Source organism: Thamnophis sirtalis, unplaced genomic scaffold (assembly GCF_051295495.1).
Source record: "Thamnophis sirtalis isolate CommonGarterSnake01/CBP01778 unplaced genomic scaffold, rThaSir2_p1.2 scaffold_2, whole genome shotgun sequence".
Taxonomy (NCBI): Eukaryota; Metazoa; Chordata; class Lepidosauria; order Squamata; family Natricidae; genus Thamnophis; species Thamnophis sirtalis.
The window spans coordinates 114,675,485-114,699,329 of NW_028261382.1; the positions used below are offsets into that span (position 1 = coordinate 114,675,485).

Genomic DNA, 23,845 nt, shown 5'->3' on the forward strand with positions numbered 1-23,845 from the left:
TCACTCTTCAAAGAAATTGCCAGTGATTTATTTCAAAAGGCTCACTGCAAGTTCACAAGTCTCTTCTTGAAAGCTTCCTGTGACGAAGCTCCCAAACTTTTGTAAGCAAACTGTTCCATTGCTTGATTGTTCTCACTGTCAGAAGATTTCTCATTCTTAGGTTGAATCTGTCCAAAGTGACTGAAAAGTGACAGCAATAGCAATAGCAGTTAGACTTATATACCGCTTCATAGGGCTTTCAGCCCTCTCTAAGCGGTTTACAGAGTCAGCATATCGCCCCCACAGTCTGGGTCCTCATTTCACCCACCTCGGAAGGATGGAAGGCTGAGTCGACCTTGAGCCGGTGAGATTTGAACTGCTGAACTGCAGCTAACAGTCAGCTGAAGTGGCCTGCAGTACTGCACCCTAACCACTGCGCCACCTCGGCTCTTATTCAGGACAGTATTCGGGACCTTGATTCTTAACTAATGCATGTACTGTATATGGACACATGAAATAGTTTGGAAATTAAGTCATTTCCCTTGTCTTTTTCCTATAGGGCTATTAGTGTCAACTCTTTATTTATTACTAGGATTGCTTAATTCAGTCACAAAAAAAACCCTTTTAATCACCCTGTAATCCTTTTTTATTGGGGTGGAGTCAGGGCAACTGAATGGAGCTGAGCCAGGGGTGAAATTCAGCAGGTTCTCACAGGTTCTGGAGAACCGGTAGCTGAAATTTTGAGTAGTTTGGAGAACCGGCAAATAACACCTCTGGCTGGCCCCAGAGTGGGGTGGGAATGAGATTTTGCAATATCCTTCCCCCAGGAGTGGGGAGGGAATGAAGATTTTGCAGTATCTTTCCCCTGCCACACCCACCAAGCCACGTCCACAGAATCGGTAATAAAACATTTGAATTTCACCACTGAACTGAGTGTTTACTAGCTGGATGTCCTTCCCGATGCCTATATTCGCAGCACATTTTTTTTTCTTTGTGTCCCAGGATACATCTGCCAGTGCTAGGATTAAACTCTCAGCCTTCCAAGTGGGAGGTGAGCATCTTCACCACTTAGGCTGCCACGCCGTTCAGTCACAAAAATGTTGCAGGTTTATTGAACAGGACTCCACCTTCTGAAATCTCAAACGCATGGGGGGGCTTTGCAAAAACTTCAAATACATTACAATTATTAATGTGACCAAAAATGGTTGAATGCCTAGGTAATTAAACAGGAATTCAATGCAATTTTGTTGTTGTTGTTGTGAATTCATCTTCTTTGTGTACTCATCAAACAGCCCTTAGTGTACTCATCAAAGCCAAATAATGTCCTTGGCTTGAAACTGGAGTTAATCATTAAAAAGATATCTGTTTGCAATCCTTTCTGATAATCCTTTCCTTATTCCCACATAAACTAATGTCTTATTGGAAAAGGTGGAGATAGTTTCCATGCTGTCCAAGTTGATTGTACATGTGTGGAAAGATAGAAATCTTATGGTAACAGATGTCGTTCTTCCAGATACATTGCCATAAAATCTCTTTGAAAATTCAAATGAAATTACAAAATATAGCTTGTTGTGTATCTGCACTAGAAGATTTATCTTCTTGTTTATTAGAAATTTGGACCTCAAATTGATGAGCTGCATGTGGCCAGCAAATCCTCTCCACTTACTAACACAATCAGGAACCTTTTTTGGATCTATCAGTACAGTGTTCAGAGGCAGGTTATAATTCACTTTCACCGTCAAAGCTTTAATCTAAATCTTGCTATTTGGTAATCTGCCGAAACACTGAAATGAGGATGAATTGAGAATAGGGAAGCCATGGACATCCTGTTAAGGACATTCTTAAAGTGAACGTTGAAATATCAGTTTGATGGAACGTCCATATCTTTTAAGGCAAAGACATTGGTAGGTGATGAAGTGGTGTTGAAGTAGATGAAATATCCAGAGAATCTTATTCATCTTAATGTTTCATTACCAGGTATATCCAATCACATTTTGAAACTGCTAATGTAAGCTTGCTTCCATTGCAGCCAACTCTCAAACCTTCCATGTACTATTCGTAATTGGCAACATTTTCAAAAGTGGTTTTCCATTGGCTTCCTCCTAAGACTGAAGGAGAAGAATTGGCCCCATCATTCAGCTGGCTTTCTGAAACTCAGGTTTCTATACTACTAGTCCAGCATCTAATCACTACATCAAACAGGCTTTCTTGGACCAGACTAGACCTGTATTAAATGTCCCCATAATCACATGTGGAAGTGAAAAAAATATGCATGTGGTTGATCTTCTAAGCATTGCCATTCCTACGTCTTGCTAATAGTTTCTTCTTCTCCAAATATCTCCACTTAAGCTTTGTGAAACTTCAAGTTATCTATTGTTCCCCCATAAAAAACAGATGTTGCAAACAGATGTCCCATCCTCTTGCTCCAAATCATTGTTTGCCTGGAGTTTTGAAAACAATCACAACATAGCAACCAAGAGATAGAGCCAGCTGTAATTCTGCTGTCATGGTGGCAGAGGAGACCTGGTGGCACTGTGGTTAGAAGGTGGTATTGCAGGCAAACTCTGCTCATAGTCTGTAGTTCGATCCTGACAGGTTGCAAGGTTCATTCAGTCTTCCATCCTTCCGAGGTCGATAAAATGAGCAGCCAGATTGTTGGGAGCAATATCCTGATATTGTAAACTGCTCAGAGAGTGCTGTAAATCCCGACGTAAAGTATATAAATCCAAATGCTATTGGTATGATGGTAGCAGAGTGGTAGCCCGGATTTCTGCAACCCAAATCTGGTAGCCTGAGTCTACCAATCCATTATTATTAAAACAAAGAAGCAGCAGGTTGTACTGCCAAGTAGACCATCCTCTTTGTTAACACAATGGGTTCAGAGGTGGGTTGCTACTGGTTCACACTGGTTCAAGTGAACTGGTAGTGGAAATTGGGACTGGGTCACCGAACCGGTAGGGACAACAGGCTGGCCACGCCTCCGAACCGGTTCCCTGGTCCCCGCTGCCATTGCCAGCTTGTTTTTTGTTATTTTTTTTCATGTTCTGCCCATGCACAGAACAATTTGCAGGCAAAGCGCACGCAAAGCGAAGCGGCAGCAACCCACCCCTGAACTGGCTATAAAATTCTCAGCCTGAACTATCCCTCTGTCAGCAGTTCCAAAGGAGAAATTAAATTCTGCCAAAACGCCTTCCTTTTCTTTAACTTTGAAAACAATTTTGCTGACAGATTTTGCACAGGAGAACTTCAGTGCCATGTTGTTTTATCTTTATTTATTGCAAACTTAACTTTCCAGTGGGTTCCGTGAAAACATACCAACTTGGCATTGGTTATTTGGGAAATGCTACCACTGTTGAAGTGGCAATTTTTCTTCTTTGCAATTCATCTCTTTTACTCTGTTTGTCAGATCTTTCAAGCTTAACTATATGTATATAAATTATGCATAGAGTGCCACTTTAGATCCTCTTCCTGTTGCATCCCACTTTGCTTTAGTCTCCCCATTTTAACTTTCAGCCTCTTTCTGGTTTTCAATTTCCCATGTCCCTCCGAATCTCAACCCCTTTTCTTTCTTGTGCCGCCAAACAAAGAAGCTCTTTGAACTTCTTTCCCATAGAAACCCAAATCTTCCCTCTTCTTACTTTTTTTGGGGGGTGGTCTTGATGGGTGCTGAAAGGTTTCCTCAACAGACCCAACTCTGTGACATCAAATCCCATGGATACCAGATGAGAGGCTTAATACATTAAGTGAAGGGGAAAAAATAACCAAACAATGCAATTCCCAGACGGTCTATATTTGCATTTTAATTGGCTTGGGCTGCTGAATACATACACTTACATGTGGGGTGTGGGGTGTGCCTTTGTGTGCAGGTATGTAAACGATTCACTTCAGAGTAGATTTAGAACATAGAATAACAAGGTTGGAAGCCGGAGTGAAATTCAGCAGGTTCTGACAGGTTCTGGAGAACCGGTAGCGGAAATTTTGAGTAGTTTGGAGAACCGGCAAATACCATCTCTGGTTGTCTCCAGAGTGGGGTGGGAATGGAGATTTTGCAATATCCTTCCCCTGCCACGCCCACCAAGCCACACCCACAGAACTGGTAGTAAAAAAATGAATTTCACCACTGGTTGGAAGGTACCTTATAGGTCATCTAGTCCAGCTCCCTGCCCAAGCAGGAGACCTTACACCATTTCTGACAGATGGCAGTCCAGTCTCTTCGTGAAAGCTTCCAGGGATGAAGCTCCTACAACTTTTGAAGGCGAGCTGTTCCATTGGTTGATTGTGCTCAGTGTCAGGAAATTCCTCCTTATTTCCAGGTTGAATCTCTCCTTTTTCAATTTCCATCCATTATTCCATTTATGTGATAGTAGCAGGGGTGGGTTCCTGCCAGTTCTCATCTCTTCTATAGAGGAGGTTCCACATATCTACCGTGCCGTTTAGAACCAGTTCCAGCTTCCTCTCCCCACCCGTCCGCACCACACTTGTCCCGCCCACCGCTCACTGATTGGCTGGCTCACCAATCGCCCCGCCCACCTCTAAGAGTCCTATCTAAACCTTAAAGTCTTAAAGCTGTCAAGTTTGAACATCTCTGGGGTTTTTTTTTCTCAAGGATTAGGGGTGCAAAGGGTCTTGCAACTTGATTGCTTTAAGACTTGCACACTTCAATGCCAGAGTTCCTGATCTAACATTTTGGTTGCTAAGAAAGAGCGTTGTTAAGTGAGTTTCATCACATTTTGCAAGTTGGCCACACCCACCCAGTCACATGACTGCCAAGCCATTCCCACTTGGTCACATGGCTGGCAAGCCACTCCCACCCAGTTACATGGCTGGCAAGCCACTCCCACAAAGCAGGCACACCTACAGAAGAGGTTCTAAAAATTTTTGAAACCCACCACTGGATAGCAGGTTATCAACTCCATGTCAATGGAGATTCTCAGTTATCTAGTCATGGTGGTCTCAAAAGATGGCTGGACAAGTTTTTTCCTTGAAGGTTTTTCATTTCTCATCCAGTTTCAAAAGCTTCTTGGATCAGGAGCGAAATGTCTTCAAGGAAAAACGAAGTCCAGTCTCCTTTTGAAAAAGTGCCTTGGGGATGGCTACCAACTTCAGTTATTTCTAAAAGAGCAGGCTATTCATCTTCACATGCAAACCAAATTCCTAGATTTATTCATTACCTCCCATTTTCAAATTAAAACTGTAGCAGCTTTCAAATGCTTGCTTTCTCTTTCCTCAACTCTTATTGTTATGAATTATTCACCCTCCTTCATAGTGACAGCTTCCTCTCTCTTTTTTACCTTCAATACAGAGCTTTGATCACAAGATTGCCGCTGACTTTTTTGATCAACCTGTAGAAATCTCTGTGTCCCTTCAACTTATTTATGGTAACGTGTAGAAGCAGTCTTGGAAAGCTTTTATGAAATGATGGAGCACATTTTTTCTAGTACTCCGGAGAGAGTAGGAACAATGAACTAAAATGACAGTGGACAAGATTCTGAGTCAACAGTATGAAGAATTGGTAGAAAGGTTAGTAATAAGCTCCAGCTTTATGTATGTCTTAATAGCCCACTTACCTCTTTCTCCCGGTGTTCCAGGTTGGCCAGGATTGCCAGGGAAACCTGGGCTTCCTGAAGCTCCTTGCTCTCCCTGTGGCCCAGGTAAGCCTTGCCGTCCTGGTTCACCAGGGGGCCCTGGGACAGTTCGTGTAGAGATCGAGTTGCTTGGAATCTGATTTAAGATGGAGTTGTATCTAGCCAGATGAGCTGCCAAGCAGAGAAATGCAGAGAACATAAGCTTCAACCGAGGACTCTATCTTGATTGAGTTCTATGTTAATAAGAAGGATAAGGGGGCATCGGTTTGAGAGTTATGAGTTGGGTCTGGCCAGGGGTGGGCTGCTACGGGTTTGCCCAGGTTCGGGAGAACTCATAGTTAACGTTATGACTGGTTTGGAAAACCTCCAAATCCCACCCCTGGCTGTCCCTGCCCACCCCCTCCCCTCCCACCCCACCACTCCCAGGAGTCTCCATGCAGCCCATTTTGGATGCAAGGTAAGTTCAGGGCCCACACGGAGGCTCGGGTAGGGGGGGGGAAACAGGCCTCCCAGAATTGCAAAAGGGCAGAAACGGGTCTGTTTCCAGCCTCTAGAGGGCTTCCGGAGCCCTGGAGAGGCAGTTTTCACCCTCCCAGACGCTCAAGGAAAGCCTCCGGAGCCAGGGGAAGGCGAAAATGTCCACCCCAGCGTGGTGCAGGAGGCCTACTAGGCCATGCCCGCCATGGCCATGCCCACCCAGCAACCAGGCAGAGAACCTGTTGCTGATATTTTTGAAGCCCACCCTTGGATCTGGCCCAATAAATTCCACAGAAATGTGTTTTTTTTAAATAGACAAATACATCTAGCAGCTAAAACCTACAAGTTATTAGAAAAAATGATAGTACAGTGTTTTTTGTACTCACTCTGGATAAGCTGTTCACACACCTGACGAGCTACTGCCCGTACCATTGAATGGGTCTGAAGATCTCCCTGTACATTAAGGATATAGTGAGACAACAGCTCCTATAAGCTGCATAAAACACAGATGTTCCTCACGTAACAATCCATCTTCACTAACTTGACCTCTTCCAAATGTGTTGAGAGTACAATTCTTTGAACTTTCAATCCCCATGTGGCTTCCTAGGAATCCCAACTCATCTGGAGGATACTAAACTGTGAAAAGGTTGGGTTATCTTGGTTTCACAACCTCTGGTGTTCTGCTCATAAGACCCACGGGACCTACTCCTATATAAACACACATAGGACTGTCGCCTAAAGATCCTGAAAAAAAAACAACCCACCTCCCAAAGTAGTACTTTATTCTAAAAATAAAGAAGCTGTCCACAAAATCTGTGATCAAGGCACTTACACGTTCGCCTTTCTCGCCTTTTACTCCAGGAAGTCCCTGGGATGGAGGGAAGCACAAAATGTAATGTAAATAAGTTCCACAGTCCTTTGTAATTCACTGGCTTTTATAATTGCGGCAACGTGTAAGTCATGGGTTTTCAACCTCACTGCAACATTAGTTATTTAAGAAAGATGGTTTTCCCAGTTGCAATGTGTGGCTGTGAAGGTTGGAGAATAAGAAAGGCTGAGCACCAAAGAATGGAGGGCTTCGAACTATGGTGCTGGAGAAGACTCCTGCAAGTCTCTTTAGAAGGCCAGATCCTAAAGATGGAACTCAAATACTTTGGCCACCTAATGAGAAGGAAGGACTCCCTGGAGAAGAGCCTAATGCTGGGAAAGATTGAGGGCAAAAGAAGAAGGGGACGACAGAGAATGAGGTGGCTGGATGGAGTCACCGAAGCAGTCGGCGTGAGCTTAAATGGACTCCAGAGGATGGTAGAGGACAGGAAGGCCTGGAGGAATGTTGTCCATGGGGTTGCAATGGGTCAGACACAATTTCACAACTAACAACAACAAAGAAAGAAAGATGGGATTGTACTTCCCAATACACTTCAAAAATGACTGCAACGTTTAGCAATATTAGTTATGGTATGGTATCTTTGTGATGAGATGTAATATTTAGACCCCATTTAAAAAAATAAAAACTAACAAAAAGAATCAAATATAGTAAACTATAACAAAATCACCTCCCATCTCCCTGCCCCGCGACAGCAGATCACACTAGTGATTTAATGGGCTCCATCCTGCTCTGGGTTCCCCAGGCCCACTGGCAGAACTGGGTCTTCAGAGCCTTCCAGAAGAGTATTAGAGTGGGGGCCATTCTATTCGCTGGGGGAATGATGTTACAGAGAGAGGGAGCCACCATGGAGAAGGCCCTTCTTCAGGGGTCCCACCAATATATGCTCGTGAAGAGCTTTTGGCCATCTAGATATTGGCTGATATTTGGGTTAGGATGAAGATATCTGTGTATATAATAAGTATAAGAACCGTGGAAGCACAGTGGTTAGAATGTAGTATTGCATAATTCTGCCAACTGCCAGCAGTTCGATTCTCATCGGTTCAGGTTTGACTCGGCCTTCCATATTTCTGAGGTTGGTAAAATGAGACCCAGATTGTTGGGAGCAATAGGCTGACTCTGTAAGCCTCTTAGAGAGGGGCTGTAAAGCACTGTAAAGCGGTTTATGCATCTAAGTGCTATTGCTATAATAGCTTCAAAGAACTGTCATATTCCAGGCAGATGTTCATAGCAGATCCCACACTCAGCAGTAACATCTTTCAAACTCTGCTCTATCGGGGAACATGTGTAAAAAGACTTCTTGGAAGAAAGCCATTGTTTTCATTCTAAGTCAAAGAAAAACATTCAAATAGAGCTGTTTTAAATGTCTACAGAGGCAAAGTAAACGTTACTTTGGTAGTGCAGTTACAAAACGTTCAGTGTTCCAGAATCATTTCCGTCTAGGCACATGGACCAAGATAGATAGAGATAGACCAAGGCAGGGGTGAGCTGCTGGGGGTTCGCAGGGGTTCAGGAGAACCTCTATTTGAGAACCTCTGTGCAGTTTGGAGAATTCCCAAATCCCACTCTTGGCTGGCCCCGCCTACCCCCCCCCCTCCCAGGAGTCCCCACGCAGCCCATTCTGGATGCAGGTAAGTGCAGGCATGCACGGAGGCTTGGGGAGGGCAAAAAATGAGCCTACTGGAAGTTCGTTTCTGGCCTCATCTGGAGCCTGAGGCCATTTATGCCCTCCTGGATGCTCGAGGAAAGCCTCTGGAGCCCGGGGAGGGCAAAAACGGCCCCCTGCCATGGTGCAGGAGGCCAACTAGGTCACGCCCACCATGGCCATGCCCACCCAGGAACCAGGCAGAGAACCCCTTGCTAAAATTTTTGAAGCCCGCCCCTGGACCAAAGTGGAAGTTTTCTCAGCTATCTTCTGAAAATCTTCCACCCCCCCCCACCAACATTACAGTTAGCATTGGGGTGTGGGGTAGAGATTTACAGGGCATTCAAAAGCTACTTGCTTTAGGGGGAAGGGTATGATTTTGTGAAAATCATGGCTAGGTGACAAAATGAAATATTTGCTCCCTACAGGTATGAAATATTATTTTCCTTTAAAAGGATGGATTCCAATTTGGCTCTGAGGATGTTAAAAGAATGTCCAGGGCTCCAGGAGAGATCCTATCACATATCAAAGTGGTTGGAACACAACAGATCCAGTTTTGATCACGATAATGGCTCAGGCAAGTGGCTGGATTTCTAGGTTCTCCCACCACATTGTCGTTTGTGTCTGCTTGAGAAGACATTTGCTTGATGATTTGAGGAACTGTCCCAGCCATTTCACATGGAAGGCAAACAGCATATTCGTCATCGTAAGGTTTACATTTCTAAGGTATCGTTGAGGAGGTCCATTAAAATTAAAGTTGGACCTACAAAATATGCAGTGAACTATTGTCTTATATACCACAATATAGAAGTAAATTAGCCATTATTATTTCTTTTAATTGACCATTGAATTAATAATAGTTCAAAGTTATGAGGGCATTGGAAAAAATGACTTATCATTGGTCTTAACTTATGACCATCTCAGTATTCTCTGGGTTAAAGATAAAGGTTCTCCTCGCACATATGTGCTAGTCGTTCCTGACTCTAGGGAGCAGTGCTCATTGCCATTTCAAAGCCAAAGAACCAGCGCTGTCCGAAGACATCTCCGTGGTCATGTGGCCGGCATGACTCAACACTGAAGGCGCACTGAACGCTATTTCCTATTTTTCTACTTGCATTTTTACGTGCTTTCGAATTGCCAGGTTGGCAGAAGCTGGGACAAATAACGGGAGCTCACTCTGTTACGCGGCGCTAGGGATTCAAACTGCCGAACTGCCGACCTTTCTGATCAACAAGCTCAGCATCTTAGCCACTGAGCCACAGCATCCCTATATTCTCTGGGTTAGGTGATCAAAATTTGGGCACTTGACAACTGGTATGTGTTTATGACAGTTCTAGCACCCTGGGGTCACATAATCATCATTTGTGATCTTCCCAGAGGGCTTCTGAGAACAAAGTCAAGGAGGGAAACTGGCAACCATGGAAAAATGGGTCATAAAATCAGCCACAACTCACTTAACAGCCACATTGCTTGCTGATGTAAGTTTCAGTCCCAATTATGGTCATAAGCAAGGACTATCTGTGCACACACACACAGAGGAAAGGAGGGAGGGAGGGAGGGAAAGAGAGAGAGGGAGGGAGAGAGAGAGAGAGAGAGAGAGGGAGGGAGGGAGGGAGGGAGGGAGAGAGAGAGAGAGAGAGAGAGAGAGTATATGATGGACTTTTACTTACCGGTGGTCCAGTATCTCCTTGTGGGCCACTACTACCCATTATTCCTGGGGCACCTGGGGCACCAGGTATTCCCTGCATAGAGAAAACAATAAAATAATAGAAATTCAGACATCCACATTCCCTGTTTATATATAATTGTGCTTCGAAACTTTGCTGACATTCTCCAACACCTTGGCCCAAGAATCAGAAAGATAGCAGATGACTCATGATGAGGTTAACTAGGCACTTCCTCCACTGGTAAATCAAATGCAAATCATTCCTGCAGAAGCACAGATATAGTCTCATCTACCAACCAAGTTATTGCTCAGCATGTTTTTCCACAAAAGCAGCAAAATAATGGTTGGTCCACAGACTTATTTAACAGATGAACAGAGTTGGAAGGGACCTTGTAGGTCACCTAGTCCAATCCCCTGCCCAAGCAGGAGACCCTACACAATTTCTGACAAATGGCAGTCCACTCTCTTCTTGAAAGCCCCCAACGATGAAGCACCCACAACTGTCGAAGGCAACTTCTGTTCCATTGGTTGATTGTTCTTGCTATCAGAAAATATCTCCTTTTTTCCAAGTTGATTCTCTCCTTGGTCAGTTTCCATCCATTATTCTTTGTCTGGCCTTCGGGTGCCTTGGAAAATAAGTTGACCCCCTCCTCTCTGTGGCAGCCCCTCAAATATTGGAACTATCATGTCTCCCCTGATCCTTCTCTTCACTAGACTAGCCATGCCCAGTTCGTAAACATTCTTCATACATTTTAGTCTCCAGTCCTCTAATCATCCTGCTTTCTCTTCTCTGCACTTTTTCTAGAGACTCAACATCTTTTTATAGGGTGGTGACCAACTGTATGCAGTAGTTGTCCCAGTATGGAAGACTTTCCATTATTCATCCATAATGAAAGATCTTCTTTTGCATATCCATGACTATTTGCTTCTCAGATGACGACTCCTGCATTGTCCATTCAATGAGATTCATTCAGGAGTTTCCCAGATTTTCTTTCATTTTTCACAACCACAACCCTTTGTTCTGCCCCCTCCTGATTACAGAGTCACTGACTGTGTTTACATTTCACAATAATTCATAGTTGGTCTAAGGCAAGGGTCAGCAAACTGCAGCTCTGGAGCCGCATGTGGCTCTTTCCTCCCTCTGCTGCTGCTCCATCACCGGTCGGCGCCACAATTTTCAGAGAAGCTTGTGGTTGGGGGGGGAGAGAAGCACAGTGCGCCAGGAGAAGACTCTATGGTAAGGGGAGGGTTTTCCAGTTGTCTCCACAATTGATAGGGCTTTCGGTTATGACAGGTAGAGGAAACAGTACACTGCGCTAGGAGGAGACTCTATGGTGGGGGAACTGAACTTCCGGTCAACTCCAGAATTGAACAGGGGGCTTCCGGTTAGGAACTTCTATGGGAAACGGGTCCAAATGGCTCTTTGAGTGTTTAAGTTTGCTGGCCTCTGGTCTAAGGAAGCGTGGAAAATTAGCCTTGTCATTTGTAAAATATGTAGAATCATAGGCTGGAAGGGACCTTGGAGTTCTTCTAGTCCAACTCCTTGCCCAAGGCAGGTACCCTATGCCAACTCAGATAAATAGTTGTCTAGTCTATTTTTGAAGATGTGTAGTGATGGAGCACCCACAACTCCAGAAAACAAGCTGTTCAGAGGTAGGTTGCTCCAGTTTGGCTAAACTGGTAGTGGTATTTTGGTCTGCGTCACAGAATCAGCAGTGACCCAGGCTGGCCATGCCCCTGAACCAATTCCATGGTCGCCATTGCCGACATGTTGTTTAGTAGTGCACAGGTGTGCACAGTTCACTGTAAATTGTTCTGTGTATACGCGAAGAACAGTTTACATTGAACTGCATATGCCGTCAGGCCTGCAGTCATATTCCTTTTAGGATCTTTGGCCTGCCACACTCTCTCTCTTTCTTTACTATGCTGTTTCATTAGTGGGGTAATTGGAAGGGGGAATAATAAGGAGTAGAATTGTAGAATGTGTTGTTGTCAAAATAAAACATTCCTTTCTAGAAACCCTGGTCATTTTTTGTCTCCGCACCTCTGCACCTGACCAGAACTAGATGGGTGGAAATGCCAGTGTGGCAGAGGAAGATTGGACCATGTGACAGACTTGTGGGTGTGGGGACAAGATCATGAACTTTCAACTGGGTGGAAACCCCAGGAAGCTTTCAGATTCGGGTTTTCCACAGATGTACCAATATGTCTCTCTTATTAAATTGGAACTTTGAGGAAAGCTCTGCCTTGGACTCTGATTTAATTCTGGATGATATTTGGAATGCTGACATCGTGCACGCACAGAGAACCGGTAGTAAAACCAGGAGCAACCCACCTCTGAAGCTGTTCCACTGATTATCTGTTCTTACTGTCAAGAAAATTCCTTTTTATTTCCAAGTTTGATCTCTCTTTAAGAAACTTCTATGCATTACTTCTCGCCCTACCCTCAAGGGCTTTGGAGAATGATACTTAAGACTGATCTGGACTCTTTTAACTGTTTGCAAAAATATTCCCTGATTTTCATTTTTTTACAGTTTGGACTATGATTACAGTAATCCAGGCAAAATAAAATGGGTGAAATTGGCTATATTAACTAGATGAAGCAAGGTTTTTTTTTAAAAAAAAGATTTGCTATTTTAATCCCAAAGGTGCTTTTTCAGGAGGCAACTGGACTTTCTTTTCTTTTGAAGACATTTCACTTCTCATCCAAGAAGCTTCTTCAGCTATGAGAGGATAGTGGGGAATGGAAGGATTTATATTCCTTGCAGACAGCTGGTCATTTGCATCCTTTGGGAGGGTCATTGATGCACTTGGAGCTTTATCTGTGTCCTCAGGGTCACCTGAGTGGTGCTCCTGGTTCCTGTAGTCTGCAATTTTTCCTCTGGGAATCCATTCCTATTTCCACACCATTACCATTCAATGACCCACTAAAAGGATGCAGAGGTTGCATTCAGCCGGTTTGGACCGGTTTGGGTGAACCATTAGCTCCAACGATCAGCTGGCCCTGCTCACCTGCCCCTGCTCTATACTGGCCTTTATTTCCTGCTTTCTAGCTCATCTTAATCACGTGGCACAGCTAATCTCCCCACCCCCCAGCTATTTTACTTACCATTGCTGACTTGGAAGGTAAGAAGCTGAGCTTCTAAATGCTCCATTTTTAGTATTGCACATGCTTACCAAACCAGTTATCAGATCCTTAAAAGTGATACTGCCATTCAATTGGGAGGAGGGGGGCCTCGGAGTCAAATCACTAGCTGTACCTGTAACAACTGAGTTTTACAACTTTACAACTAGTTTCCTGTCACCAGAAAACTGAAGGTCCCAGCATCTCTGGAGGGATGTTTATGATGGCCATGTGAGATAACTTACTTTAATGTCTAACTAGAGATAGCCATGTGAATGTGTGTTTTATTGACTCTCAGGGCAGAAGAGTTGAGGAAACATCTTCACACTTGTGTATTGATCAGAATCTGCATTCGGACAAAGGGGAGGGGTCATTATCAGTTTAATCCCACTTGCATTGCCTAAAGGTTTCAGATGCTGCTTTAATGGTTTCTATCTTGCTTGATTAACCTTTTGAAATAATCCAGTCTTTACTTTCTTAAGTTAGGAGAGGAGCCATTACACCGGTTATTAAACCGGCAGCATCCCACCACTGGTGCAGATGATCAGTTGTCTGCAAAGAATATAAATCCTTCCATTCCCTACTATCCTGTCAAAGCTGAAGAAGCTTCTTGGATGAGAAGCGAAACGTCTTCAAAAGAAAAAAGAAGAAAGTCCAGTTGCCTCCTGAAAAAGCACCTTTGGGACAACCATGACCTGGATGACGGAGAATCTCAACAGACTATTTGCTAGTCCAGGTTTTTGGCCTTGAGGTTTCTTTCCCAAGTTGGATCGATGGTCTTGAAATGGAAGTTCCATGGAAAAAAAACAGAAATGAAACCCAAAGTCATGGCCTCACTGATCATTAGGTGGATCATTGAACTCCAAAACTGGGACTGAACCTTGGAATAACTCCCTAATCTTTGGAATTGACTCATGGTTTTAGCTGTTGCATGTGATGATTGAAATCAATTCAGAGATTTGTGACCTTTTAAAGACCTAAAGATTCCAAACCATCCATCATTTCTGTTTTGTACAACAGACCTCAAGTCTCATTTGAGATCCAGAAGCATTTTTTGGAAATAAAAAAAAGATGCCAAAGGCATACACTTTATTTCACATATAAAATTCTATATTTTTAATCAGATATTTTTTGTAAAAGTATCATTATTTAAGAGGCACATTGTTTGTGGCCACATGAGCATTTTCAGTCATTGTGTTGTGAAATCCAGAGTTAATGAATTAACTGTTATTTAGCAATGAAAGCAAGTTAACAAATATTCCTCACTCCCCTTTTGTGATTCAAAGTTTTAAACCATTTTTTAAGAAGAATAGAATAATATGATTGTGTTTACCATTGGTCCCGAAGGACCTTGAGGTCCAGTTGGCCCATCTTTGCCTATCAGGCCCTAAAAGACATAAAAATACTTGGATTAGTACTTTGCTCATTATTAGAGTTTAAAAGAATTAACCCCCCCCCTCTCTCTCTCATCTATCTACCTATCTATCTCTATCTATCTATCTATCTATCTATCTATCTATCTATCTATCTATCTATCTATCTATCTATCTATCTATCTATCTATATATATATATATATATATATATATGATTTTTACAACCCCCGGTATGCCCAAATATGGGAGGAAGATTACTACTTCCATTCTCTGTCCTTCGGCTCATCACAAGAGACCATCCAGGCAGAAACCCATATTTTTACTGTTGCCTTTTTGTTACAATTTGTTGTATTTGTGCTGATAAATAAATAAAGGGAGACTAGTATAGATCTATTTCAAGCTATTTAGCTCTCATCAGCTAGCCATACCCTTACTGGGATTTGAACCTGGGCTATATTACATACTAGGCAGAGATCTTAGCCATTAGGCCACAGGCTCTTATCCGTTATCAGCGAAGCCAGGGTGAAAGGTATCTATTAGACTTTTACAACCCCCGGTATGCCCAAATATGAGAGGAAGATCACTACTTCCATTCTCTGTCCTTCGGCTCGTCACAAGAGACCATCCAGGCAGAAATCCAATATTTTTATTGTTGCCTTTTTGTTACATTTGTTGTATTTGTCCTTTATTTATTTATCAGCACAAATACAACATACATACATACATACATACATACATACATACATGTTGTAATAATTCTTATATACATATAGTACAGGGGTGTCAAACTTGATTTCATTGAGGGACACATCAGGGTTGTGTTTGACCTTAACGGGCCAGAGTGGGCGTGGCCAGGGTGGGCATGGCCAGCTCAATATCACTCGTGTCGCGGTGCCTGTGGTGGCCCAAGTACTCTGCCAGGAAAAATGGGCTCCTGAGCTCTGTCTTCAGCTGACATGGCCTTCTGCAACACTCTCCCAGTGAAAACGGAGTTTGGGAGGGCAGCCCTCTCGAGATCCATTTTCGCTGGCAGAGGCACCGTGGGCCGGTCCTTTGCTGATTTGGGGGTGGGGGATGGGGGGGCACAGGCCATATCTAAGCACCCACAGACTGGATCTGGCCTGTGAGCCTTGAGTTTGACACCCCTGATATAGTACTATATAAAGCTAAATAATTAAACTTATTGTCATCTGTTTCCTTTTGCTTAAAATCAACAAAAAATAAGTAATGGTGGTGAATTCCAATAAATGATTTGGACTAGTAAAATGGATGATTGTTGTAGAATTTTTGTAAGCCTTTTAAGCTTAGTTCCTATGGCTAAAGTGTATTACTCACATTTATATGGCTTTTTGTAGGAGGAGGAGTGCCAAAAACTGGGGCGGAGCTTAATTGGAACTTGTGTGGTCCTGATCTTTTGCACCTGATACTTTCTAGGCAAGATTTCTGTAGCATTCGCAAGAAATTCACGTCTATGCTTTGAACCAAATGTTCTACTTTTGGAGTTACTCATAGATGTTCTTGACTGAATAAAGCTAGTGTGGAATTGCTGTGGTGAAGTCGTTCTTGGATTGCTTCTGCTATGCCCAACAAACACACACACTCCATTTCCACCTTCGCATAGACTATGTAGCCCTGCTTCTCAGGGTTTGCTGTGTGAGCATGCGTGCAAAAAAAAAGGAGATTAATTGGAAAGCGGTTTAGGGAATGAATCCATATTGCCACATGCTGATAAATAACAGATGTGGAATTCTCTTTGTTTATTCTTCCAAGTTCAAAACTTAATCCTAGAAAAGTTACAGTAGGGCAGTTTGTAATAGTATTAGGTACATGACAGGGAAGACAATGGTGAAGACAACTTTTAGCAACACCTTTGCTAAAAGTGTTCAAGTGGAGGCCAGACACTGATTACTTTGGATTCCTATTCTGAACAAGAGGATGGGCTTCATGCTTAAGTGGTCCAGTTCATCTCTAATTTACACAGCATGCAATAGAATAGAATAGAATAGAATAGAATAGAATAGAATAGAATAGGGAATGGGAGTAGAGTAGAACAGAGCAGAGCAGAATAGGGAATGAGAATTAGAGTAGTGTAGTGTAGCGTAGCGTAGCATAGCATAGAACAGAACAGAACAGGGAACGGAAGTAGAGCAGAGCAGAACAGAATTGGGAATGGGAATGAGAATGGAATGGGAATAGAAGTAGAGTAGAGAGTAGAGTAGAATAGGATAGGGTAGAATAGAATAGAATAGAATAGAATAAGAATAGAATAGTAATATGGAATATGGAATGGAAGTAGAGCAGAACAGAATTGGGAATGGGAATGGAATGGGAGTAGGGTAGAGTAGGGTAGGGGAGAGTAGAGTAGAGTAGAATAGAATAGAATAGAATAGAATAGAATAGAATAGAATAGAATAGAATAGAATAGAATAGAATAGAATAGGAATATGGAATATGGAATATGGAATGGAAGTAGAGCAGAACAGAATTGGGAATGGGAATGGAATGGGAGTAGGGTAGAATAGGGTAGAGTAGAGTAGAGTAGAATAGGAATATGGAATATGGAATATGGAATATGGAATATGGAATATGGAATATGGAATATGGAATATGGAATATGGAATATGGAATATGGAATATGGAATATGGAATATGGAAGTAGAGCAGAGCAGAACAGAATTGGGAATGGGAATGGGAATAGAATGGGAGTAGAGTAGAGTAGAGTAGAGTAGAGTAGAGTAGAGTAGAGTAGAGTAGAGTAGAGTAGAGTAGAGTAGAATAGGAATAGGAATAGGAATAGGAATAGGAATAGGAATAGGAATAGGAATAGGAATAGGAATAGGAATAGGAATAGGAATAGGAATATGGAATGGGAGGAGAACAGAGCAGAACAGAATTGGGAATGGGAATGGGAATGGGAATGGAAATGGAATGGGAGTATAGTAGAACAGAACAGAACAGAACATCAGAGTTGGAAGGGACCTTGGAGGTCTTCTATTCCAACCCCCTGCTCAAATTGACTGAAGAACTGCTACTTTTAAGACTATGAAGTTGCTTGTTCCATATACTACACATTGTGATGTTGTGTCTCTCATGGCATTCCCTTTGCACCAAAGCACACATGTGCATGCACATGTGCACAGGTGCGTCGCATGCACACGCACATGCACACGCACACGCACCAAATTTAAAATATGTTTCTGGAGATTCTCATTCATTCAATCATGGCTGTCCCAAATATAATTTTTCAAAAGGCAATTTGACTTTCTTGTGGGTTTTTTTTTCTCTCCTTGAAAATGCTTTGCTTCTCGTCCAAGAAGCTTCTTCAGTTCTGCAGCTTTGAAAGCCGCTTGGATGAGAAGCTAAAGTTTTCAAGAAGGAAAAAAAACCCCCCAAGAAAGTCCAGTTGCCTTTTGAAAACGCACCTTGGCACAACTTTAAAATACACATGTTGCCTGTAATGGTGGGGAGCAAGTGTGATCAATCAATTGAAACGGTGGGCGTGGCCAGGCAGTTGAAACCCTGCCCATTCTTTTATCAGATGCCACAATACACACAGATTTAAAAGGGGCGGCATGCCGTTCACTACAGAACTGCAAGTAAGATCAGCTTTAGAACTAAAAGGGACTTTAGCAATGTGAGAGTGCTGTTACCACTCCTGACAACAAATACCAGGGGTGGGATTCAACCGGTTCGGATTGGTTCAGGCAAACCGGTAGTTCCGGTGATCAGTTGGCCACGCCCACTGTCCCTTCGCTAGTCTGTCTTATATTTCCTTTGTTTGAAGCCCAGCTGATAGGACCGGCAGAGTAGATTGTTATGCCTCAGCTGTTTTACTCATCAGGGCTTCAGTAGAAGGTAAGTTTTAGAGCTGTTTTCAAACACACTGCGCCCCTGCGGAGCGTGCAAAGCACACACTCAGCAAACTGGTTGTTACACCTGTTGAATCCCACCACTGGCAAATACATTATGCGCATACTATAAGCAGGAGAATGTTATTTGATAGGGTGGCCAACAAAGCTACCTTAATTCTTCAAGTGCCTCTGAAGGTTTAAGGATTCTAAGTTTTACAGTGTAGCTTTAGATTTATAAATTTGGAAGAAAGTCATGAGATGAAACATATAAGCTGATACTTTATGATGCATAGCCATTGTAATGTCTTATTTATTATAAAGACTGAGCTGAGAATATATTTATGGCAAAGAATTATTTCTCTTCCTCACCCCTACAATTCCTGAGACAGAGTTAGATAGTTTGCTTAGAATCATAGCTGGCAGGCCAGTTTTTTTCTTTAAAATAAACAAACGCTTATAAAATAGTTTCCTGTCATCTGAACAAACTTAACATCTGTGTAACATGCTTAGGGAAAGAATCATTTGGGATGAGGAGGGTTTTAACCCTGTTATTAGACGTGTTTGCAGAAATGGGAAAGCAGATCAGTTTGATGGGCAAGGGAGAGGGAGAGGGGAAGGAAGGAAGGGAAAGGAAGTGAAGGGAAAGGAGGGGAGATGGAGAAGGAGAGGAAATAAAAGGAACTGGAGGGAGAGGAGAAGGAAAGGAAAGGAAAGGAGGAAGGAAGGAAGAGAAAGAAAGAGAAAGAAAGAGAAAGAAAATAAAAGAAAGAAAGCAAAAGAAAGAAAGAAAGATTACAATTAGAACATGGAAAGTTAGTATAACACAACTCTATTTTTTATTGTTTATCATTCTTGGCTTTACACACAATGACTCAATGACAGACTAAAGCCAAGGAGATGGAAAATAGCAGGCCGTTAATTGTCATAGACAGTAGGCAAATAAACAATCCCAGTTATGAATAGCTTTATTCCCCCACTCCTCCTGTACAAGAAAAGATATGACAGGCACAAAGATGCTTGAGAAAAGCCATGCAAGGCAGTAGAAAGGCATATTTGCTTCATTGTTTTGAAGAAAGGGACTTTCTGCTTGGGAAGCATTTTTTCAATCGGTTTTACGCTGCCCTGTGCTTCTACAGTATAGATATTCCCTTTGCTACCTTTATTATTCAAATAATGCTATCATTATTGCAAACTGACTTATTCTATCCAGGTATGGGGGACTGTGGCCCTCCAGATGTTGCTGTAACTCCAATCCTACCATTCCTCACCATAGCTAGGAACATCTGGAAAGCTACAGGTTCTCCACTCCTATGTTTTATCCCTCACCCAAGGGATATGGAACCAGGATATGGAACCTAAAAAGATGTTTCTTTTTAAGTTCAAGTTAAAATATTTCAAAGTTCTAACAAGTTAAAAATATTTCCTTCCTCTATCTTTTATCTCTATGCGTGAAGCAGACTTGTAAGGCAATGGGATGCGCGAAGAAGATGGCAGTGATATCAGCTGCTTTTTCACCAACCAGAGGACTTTTCAGCGGCCTGCGGCTAGCTGCCTGCCTCTTTGAGAGTCGGTATGCAAAGAGACAGCGCAAGTAAAGTGGCGACCGGATGGGTGGGATAAGCAACTGGCGACAGGGGGACTGATTTGGGGGCATGGCTAGCCAGCCATCACTACCGGTTCGTTGAACTGGGCAAAATTTCTGCCACTGGTTTGGGCAAACTGGTGCAAACTGGCTGAATACCACCTCTGATTTACAGCCCTCTCTAATAGCAATAGCAGTAGACTTATATACCGCTTCATAGGGCTTTCAGCCCTCTCTAAGCGGTTTACAGAGAGTCAGCATCTTGCCCCCAACAATCTGGGGCTTCATTTTACCAAGTTTGGAAGGATGGAAGGCTTAGTCAACCTTGAGCCTGGTGTAAAATTGAGCTTCTGGCAGTGGTTAGAATACTGCATTCTAACCACTGCACCACCATAGTTCAATAATACAATTGAGATCTTAATATTAAGTAATTTATTTCAGCCAAAACTATTGTCACATAACTGTGTACTTCAATATGACATGCAGTGGTCCCTTTTTTTGTTATGCCTTAATTTGGATGATAAATTACAAAATTTTATGCGTGCAATCTTGACATCCAAAAATGCTTATACAATTGATAGAATGGTTACCTTTTTCTTCTTATTTTAAGTACTTTCAGCTTTATGAATAATAGAATAGTTGTAATTTATAATTATACTAGCTGACTACCTGTGCTTCGCTACAAAACTATGTGATGGGGCTTGATAAATGGACACTTAAAGCTTGAAAATTAATGAGTAGTTATGATCGGGCTTGATACATTGACACTTAAAGCTTGAAAATTAATGTACAATGTGTAACGCTTCAACTTCAGAATGTGTTAATATAAGGCAACTGGCAGTTGGAACAGAGTTCTTTTCAGGTGGGAAGGGGGAGTAGAATGTCTAAACTCCCAGCCCGCAGGCCAAATGAGTCACATGCTTGCCACTCCCATGTAAGGCAATTGGCAGTTGGGACAGACTTCCTTTCAGGTGGGGTGGGGGAGTAGAATGTGTAACTCCTTAGCATCAGAGTGTGCTAATAATAATATAAGAAATACTGATGATCTGATGGTCATTTTGAAAAATCCTTTCTTAGTGAGCACCTAGAAGCCACGAGGAACATACGTGCCGAATTTCAAGTTTGTAGGCTTTACAGTTCTGGAGATTTTGTGTTGAGTGAGCAGTATTTGGCTTTTATATACATAGATTACATGGTTTAAAAAAAATTGGTCCCAATTGGGTAATAATTTAAACAATACAGTTAAAAAACGAACAGTGATGTTTTTATGTTACTATGTGAGCCATTGGCATGGGAAAGCTTTCAGTTTGTTATGTTGCAGGATTTTTTGGAGCGATTCCGAATACACCGAGTGTGGAATATATTTGGAATAAAATGTAACCTTCACATTTTCACAGACAATCTTGCATTTAAGTCTAGCCAAACGGCCAAAAAACTTACAGGATCGAGCGGGAACTTATCGTTTAAGAAACTTAAAACAATTAGTCCCTTTCAATAAGTTAAACAATACAATTAAAAGACAAACAGTGGTACCCCTGTTGGTCTTTTAACTGTATTGTTTATATGGCATTGCATTATAATTTAAAATTATATTGTATAAAAATTACTGTATTGACATCTGAATTGAACTAATATAATGTATCAAGATTCACAACACTTCAATCGGGGGAAAAAGAATGGGGTATGATTAAAAAGAGTCTACAGAAATGAATTTCCTGGTATTTTCAACATTCTCCTTCCAGTCTTTTTCATCTATCACCCATTTCTTCATAGCAAACACTCCATGCACCATTTTCCTCAGAGCAAAAATTATTAAACTCTGCCAGTCACTATATCTACAACCAGAGTCTCAATAGCAGCTGTTCCCCAAGATGGTCACAAGGTAGACATATAAGCCAGACGTTTCTAGACTAGTGATGGCAAATCTTTTTTGGCTCATGGGCCAAAAGCAGGGGGAGAGCGTAGGGGGGTCGTGTGCGGGCGTGCCACACCCATAATGCTATGCGCACAACCCAAGCACACATGCGCGCACAACCAGCACCACCACCACCATTTTTGGCATGTTTTTCTCGCCCTCCAGAGGCTTTATAGGAGCCTGGGAAGCCTCCGGAAGGCCCCTGAATGCTCCGGACGGCTAAAACCGGACCTACAAGCAACCCGGAAGTGACTTCAGATTTGCTTGTAGGGTCGTTTTTTGCCCTCCGGAGCCTTCAGGGAAGCTCCGGCCCTATGAGCAAACCGGAAATACGTTCCCCAACTTCTGGTTTACCCATAGGGCTGGTTTTTCGCGCTCCGGAGGCTTCAGCCTCCGAAAGAAAAAAATGGCCTCAAAAGAAGGCCAAAGTCAGCTGGCCAGCGCACGTGTGCGCACTGGCCAGCTGACAGGGCAATGCCTCGCATGCCCTGACAAATGCCTCCATGTGCCACCTGTGACATGCGTGCCATAGGTTCGCCATCACGGTTCTCGACCTTCAGACAACCCTCAATGACCCATCTTCAGTCCTTAGCTTCTGATTCATCTATAGGTAGTCCTCGACTTACAATAGTCCACTTAGTAACCGTTTAAAGTTACAACGGCACTGAAACAAGTGACTTATGACCGTTTTTACATTTAGGACCATTGCTGCATCCCCTTGATCACATGATCAAAATTCAGATGCTTGGCAACAGGTTCATATTTATGGCAGTTGCTGCGCCTCAAGATCATGTGATCCTCTTTTGCCCCCTTCTGACAAGCAAAGTCAACGGGGAAGCCGATTCACTTAAGAACCAAGTTACCAACTCATCAACTCAGCTGAGGTAAGGAAGGTTGTAAAATGGGGCAAAACTCACTTAACAAATGTTTCACTTTTGTTCACAGCAGAAATTTTGGGCTTAATTGTGGTCATATATCGGGGACTGCCTTCAGAAATTCCTCCTCAGGAATACATGAAGAAAATAAAGATGTCAATTATAAAAAATAAACCCTAAGAGTAAAACACAAAGCTCATTGAGAAAATGTGTGGGGAACCACACGTATGTACACACTGACTGACAGTTCTAAAATTGTATACTCAGACATCTGGATAACATAAAGTTGAAGAAGACTGTTATATATTTAGACCAAAGCGAATCTTCCTTCGGAGTAAATATTTATAGAGACAACTCTATTCATGTCTATATGGATAAAATCTCCATTCAGAATTTGCACCCTGCTAAGGATGGACGAGGCCTTAACAACAATATCATGAGCTGACACAAACAAGCCATCGATGGAGTGGAGTAATTTTCTCCAGGCAACACCAGATGGCAACACAAAGAAAGACAAGAATTCATTTCAAAATATTTGCTGGAGTGGGAGGAAAAACATTGGGACTTTGCTTCAGCAGGAGGAAGAGATAGTGATCCCTTTTTTCCAGCCTCTATATTCCAAACATCTGGAAAGTACAGTACCTCCATCTCAGACATGGAAGAATAAAAAGCAGCCTGCGAAAGAATGACTGTGCACTCCAATTGAGTAATCTCAACCAAAATTAGTCTTTTGCAGCCAAATCTCTTACTGTAAATAACTTTTGGGAAATTGAGTTGACATTTGTAGCGGTTCTTTGCCGGTCCCCTTAAGGAGAACTGAGAAAGGTTTTTATTCTCAGCCTTTGCCCGAAGAATCAACATCTGTCAGCCATCCTGGGAACTTCC

The 23,845-nt window shown here is 42.5% G+C and overlaps 1 protein-coding gene across 1 annotated transcript in view; it reads right to left on the reverse strand.

The window, feature by feature from the left end:
- COL14A1 (collagen type XIV alpha 1 chain) overlaps positions 1-23,845 on the reverse strand; it is a 141,835-nt gene that overhangs the window by 16,172 nt on the left and 101,818 nt on the right. Inside the window, exons 40-44 of the mRNA XM_087703567.1 lie at positions 14,696-14,749; positions 10,243-10,314; positions 6,874-6,909; positions 6,428-6,494; positions 5,547-5,735 (exon numbers count right to left, since the gene is read on the reverse strand). Coding sequence (XP_087559693.1) covers positions 5,547-5,735; positions 6,428-6,494; positions 6,874-6,909; positions 10,243-10,314; positions 14,696-14,749 — 418 coding nt within the window. The remainder of the gene's footprint in view (positions 1-5,546; positions 5,736-6,427; positions 6,495-6,873; positions 6,910-10,242; positions 10,315-14,695; positions 14,750-23,845) is intronic.